At 58.0% G+C, this 2,234-nt stretch overlaps 1 protein-coding gene across 1 annotated transcript in view; it reads right to left on the reverse strand.

Annotated features, from left to right (window-relative positions):
* Positions 1-209: 209 nt before the first annotated feature.
* Positions 210-2,234, reverse strand: part of BOP1 (BOP1 ribosomal biogenesis factor) — an 80,387-nt gene continuing 78,362 nt past the window's right edge. Inside the window, exons 11-14 of the mRNA XM_015850408.2 lie at positions 1,751-2,071; positions 1,570-1,654; positions 971-1,078; positions 210-826 (exon numbers count right to left, since the gene is read on the reverse strand). Of these exons, the coding sequence (XP_015705894.1) occupies positions 673-826; positions 971-1,078; positions 1,570-1,654; positions 1,751-2,071 (668 nt within the window). The 3' untranslated portion in view covers positions 210-672. The remainder of the gene's footprint in view (positions 827-970; positions 1,079-1,569; positions 1,655-1,750; positions 2,072-2,234) is intronic.

Genomic DNA, 2,234 nt, shown 5'->3' on the forward strand with positions numbered 1-2,234 from the left:
ATTGGGGTGTCATTGTCGATGGGGTGTCGGTGTCGATGGGGTGTCGGTGTCATTGGGATGTCGGTGTCGTTCGGGTGTCGGTGTCGTTGGGGTGTTGGTGTCATTGGGATGTCGGTGTCGTTGGGGTGTCGGTGTCGTTCGGGTGTCGGTGTCGTTCGGGTGTCGGTGTCGTTGGGGTGTCGGTGTCATTGGGATGTCGGTGTCGTTCGGGTGTCGGTGTCGTTGGGGTGTCGGTGTCGTTGGGGTGTCGGTGTCATTGTGGTGTCGGTGTCATTGTGGTGTCGGTGTCATTGGTGTGTCGGTGTCACTGGGGTGTCGGTGTCATTGGGATGTCGGTGTCTTTGGGGTGTCGGTGTCATTGGGGTGTCGGTGTCTTTGGGGTGTCGGTGTCGTTGGGGTGTCGGTGTCGTTGGGGTGTCGGTGTCATTGTGGTGTCGGTGTCATTGGGGTGTCGGTGTTGTTGGGGTGTCAATGTCATTGTGGTGTTGGTGTCGTTGGGGTGTCGGTGTCGTTAGGCTGTCAGTGTCATTGGGGTGTCATTGTCGATGGGGTGTCGGTGTCGTTGGGGTGTCGGTGTCATTGGTGTGTCAGTGTCATTGGGGTGTCAGTGTCATTGGGATGTCGGTGTCATTGGGGTGTCGGTGTCCTTGGGGTGCTGGTATTGGGCAGCTGCTACGTGTAGAGCCGGATGGTGCCGTCGGCGCCGGAGGAGAAAACCCAGGGCTGTGTGGGGTGGAAGACGACGTCGAGGACTCCCAGGTCCATGGTCAGCGCGTGGCCCTTCAGCACCTTCACCGGCACCAGCAGCGGGTTCTGCAGCAGGTCGCTGTGAGGGGAGATGGGTCAGTGTGGGGCTTTGGTTCTACCCGTGGGGTCACCCCATTGATGCTCTGCACCCTCTGCCCTATAACCAACCCTCTGCTGCCCCGTGGGAAGACACGGAACCCTCCCCGTCCCTACTCGCACGTACTTGTAGACCATGCCATGGCACACAATGACGGTCCCATCGTCTGAGCCCGAGGCGAAGAGCGGGTAGTGCTTGTGGAAGGCCACGCTCCTCAGTGCCCTCCTGTGGTGCCTGCAAAGAACAAGTGCCGTCAGCACGGGGGGATTGTGAAGTGGTGGAGTCATGGCATGGTTGGGTTGGAAGGGTCCTGAAAGCTCAGAGCTGTGGGATGGTTGGGTTGAGCTGGGGAGATCCTTAAAGATCTCAGAGCCATGGAATAGTTGGGTTGGGTTGGAAGGGTCCTTAAAGATCATAAAGCCATGGAATGGTTGGGTTGGGTTGGGTTGGGTTGGATGGGTCCTTAAAGATCAAAAAGCCATGGAATGGTTGGGTCAAAAAGGTTCTTAAGGATCTCAACCACAGCATGGTTGGGTTGGAAGGGCCCTTTGTGGTCACCAATTCCAGCCTCCGCCATGGGGCTCATTGGATTAAGGCTGCTCAAAGCTCAGTCCCACCCAATACTGAACACTTTGGAAAGTGATACAATAAAACCCATGCGTGGCCCCGAGCTCTGCGGGACGGGGAGGGAAGGATGGGGGCTGCCCTGTGGGGCTGGGACTCACCGCAGCAGCTGGTAGGGCCGGGTCGAGAGGTCCAGGTCGAACCAGGCCAGCTTGCTGTCATAGCTGCCGCAGATGACGTTGTCACCTGGGGGAGGGAATGGGAATCCATCACTGGATGAATGAACCCCACACGCCACCGTCAGCACCCCAGGGTGCTCCGTTCCGGCGCCGCCATCCATACCTGCGGGGTGGATGGCCATGCTGGACACCCATTTGCAGTTGGCCATCAGCTTCTTGGTGAGCTCCTGCTTGAGGAGGTTGTAGATGCGGACGTAGCGCTGCGTGGCCACGAAGAAGTAGGGCCGGATGGGGTGGAAGAGGACGCACTGCACCAGCCCTTTGCTCTTGCGGAAGGGGTTCTGGCTCCAACGCTTGCTGGTCTGGTGGATCAGCACTTGCATGCTGCTGTTGTCAGCCACGACGGTGGCAAAGTAATCGCCCTTCCCGTGCCAGGTCACCTGCTTCAGGGCCTGTGGGCAGCAGAGAGGGGTGGTCATGGGTCAGACCATCATAGAATCATAGAATGAAGGGTTGGAAGGGTCCTTAAAGATCACACAATCATGGAATGGGTCAGGTTGGGAAGGACCTCAAAGATCATAGAGCCATGGGATGGTTGGGTTGGAAGGGTCCTTAAAGATCATAGAGCCATGGGTTGGTTGGGTTGG

Source organism: Coturnix japonica, unplaced genomic scaffold, assembly GCF_001577835.2.
Source record: "Coturnix japonica isolate 7356 unplaced genomic scaffold, Coturnix japonica 2.1 chrUnrandom424, whole genome shotgun sequence".
Classification (NCBI taxonomy): domain Eukaryota; kingdom Metazoa; phylum Chordata; class Aves; order Galliformes; family Phasianidae; genus Coturnix; species Coturnix japonica.